This window comes from Oncorhynchus mykiss, chromosome 2 (assembly GCF_057628025.1).
Source record: "Oncorhynchus mykiss isolate SJ-2025 chromosome 2, ASM5762802v1, whole genome shotgun sequence".
NCBI lineage: Eukaryota > Metazoa > Chordata > Actinopteri > Salmoniformes > Salmonidae > Oncorhynchus > Oncorhynchus mykiss.
The window spans coordinates 6,974,388-6,975,000 of record NC_143023.1 but is presented as its reverse complement, the minus strand read 5'-3'; the positions used below and the strand labels follow the sequence as shown (position 1 = coordinate 6,975,000).

At 48.9% G+C, this 613-nt stretch overlaps 1 protein-coding gene across 1 annotated transcript in view; it reads right to left on the bottom strand.

Moving 5' to 3' along the window:
• The window catches only part of LOC110505637 (uncharacterized), a 1,481-nt gene extending 868 nt beyond the window's left edge, over positions 1-613 (bottom strand). Inside the window, exon 1 of the mRNA XM_036936052.2 lies at positions 267-613. Coding sequence (XP_036791947.2) covers positions 267-386 — 120 coding nt within the window. The 5' untranslated portion in view covers positions 387-613. The remainder of the gene's footprint in view (positions 1-266) is intronic.

Genomic DNA, 613 nt, shown 5'->3' with positions numbered 1-613 from the left:
GACAGAAGACGTACAGACAGACGGAAGTACGGACAGACAGACAGATGACAGACAGACGGACGGACATACACAGATGGACGGACTGACAGACAGATGACAGACAGACAAACAGACTGATGACGGACCGACAGACAGATGACGGACAGACAGATACACGGACAGACAGACAGACAGACAGACAGACAGACAGACAGACAGACAGACAGACAGACAGACAGACAGACAGGTGGATGGACAGACAGAGAGTACAGTTCAGGAGATTGTACCTGATTGACACTGCTCAGCTCCAGTGGTCTCAGGAGATCCTCACAGGTTAAAGGGGCCGCCTGGGAGCCACTCACTGAGAGAAGGCCCAGGACAACAGTGACACACACAGCCAGCATCATATCTCAATATGTCTCACTCACTATAACGAATCTCCCTGTGTCTCTGTACAGTAAGTCTGTCTCACTCACTATAATGAATCCCCCTGTGTCTCTGTACAGTAAGTCTGTCTCACTCCCTATAATGAATCTCCCTGTGTCTCTGTACAGTAAGTCTGTCTCACTCACTATAATGAATCTCCCTGTGTCTCTGTACAGTAAGTCTGTCTCACTCTGCCTGTTGATGTTTC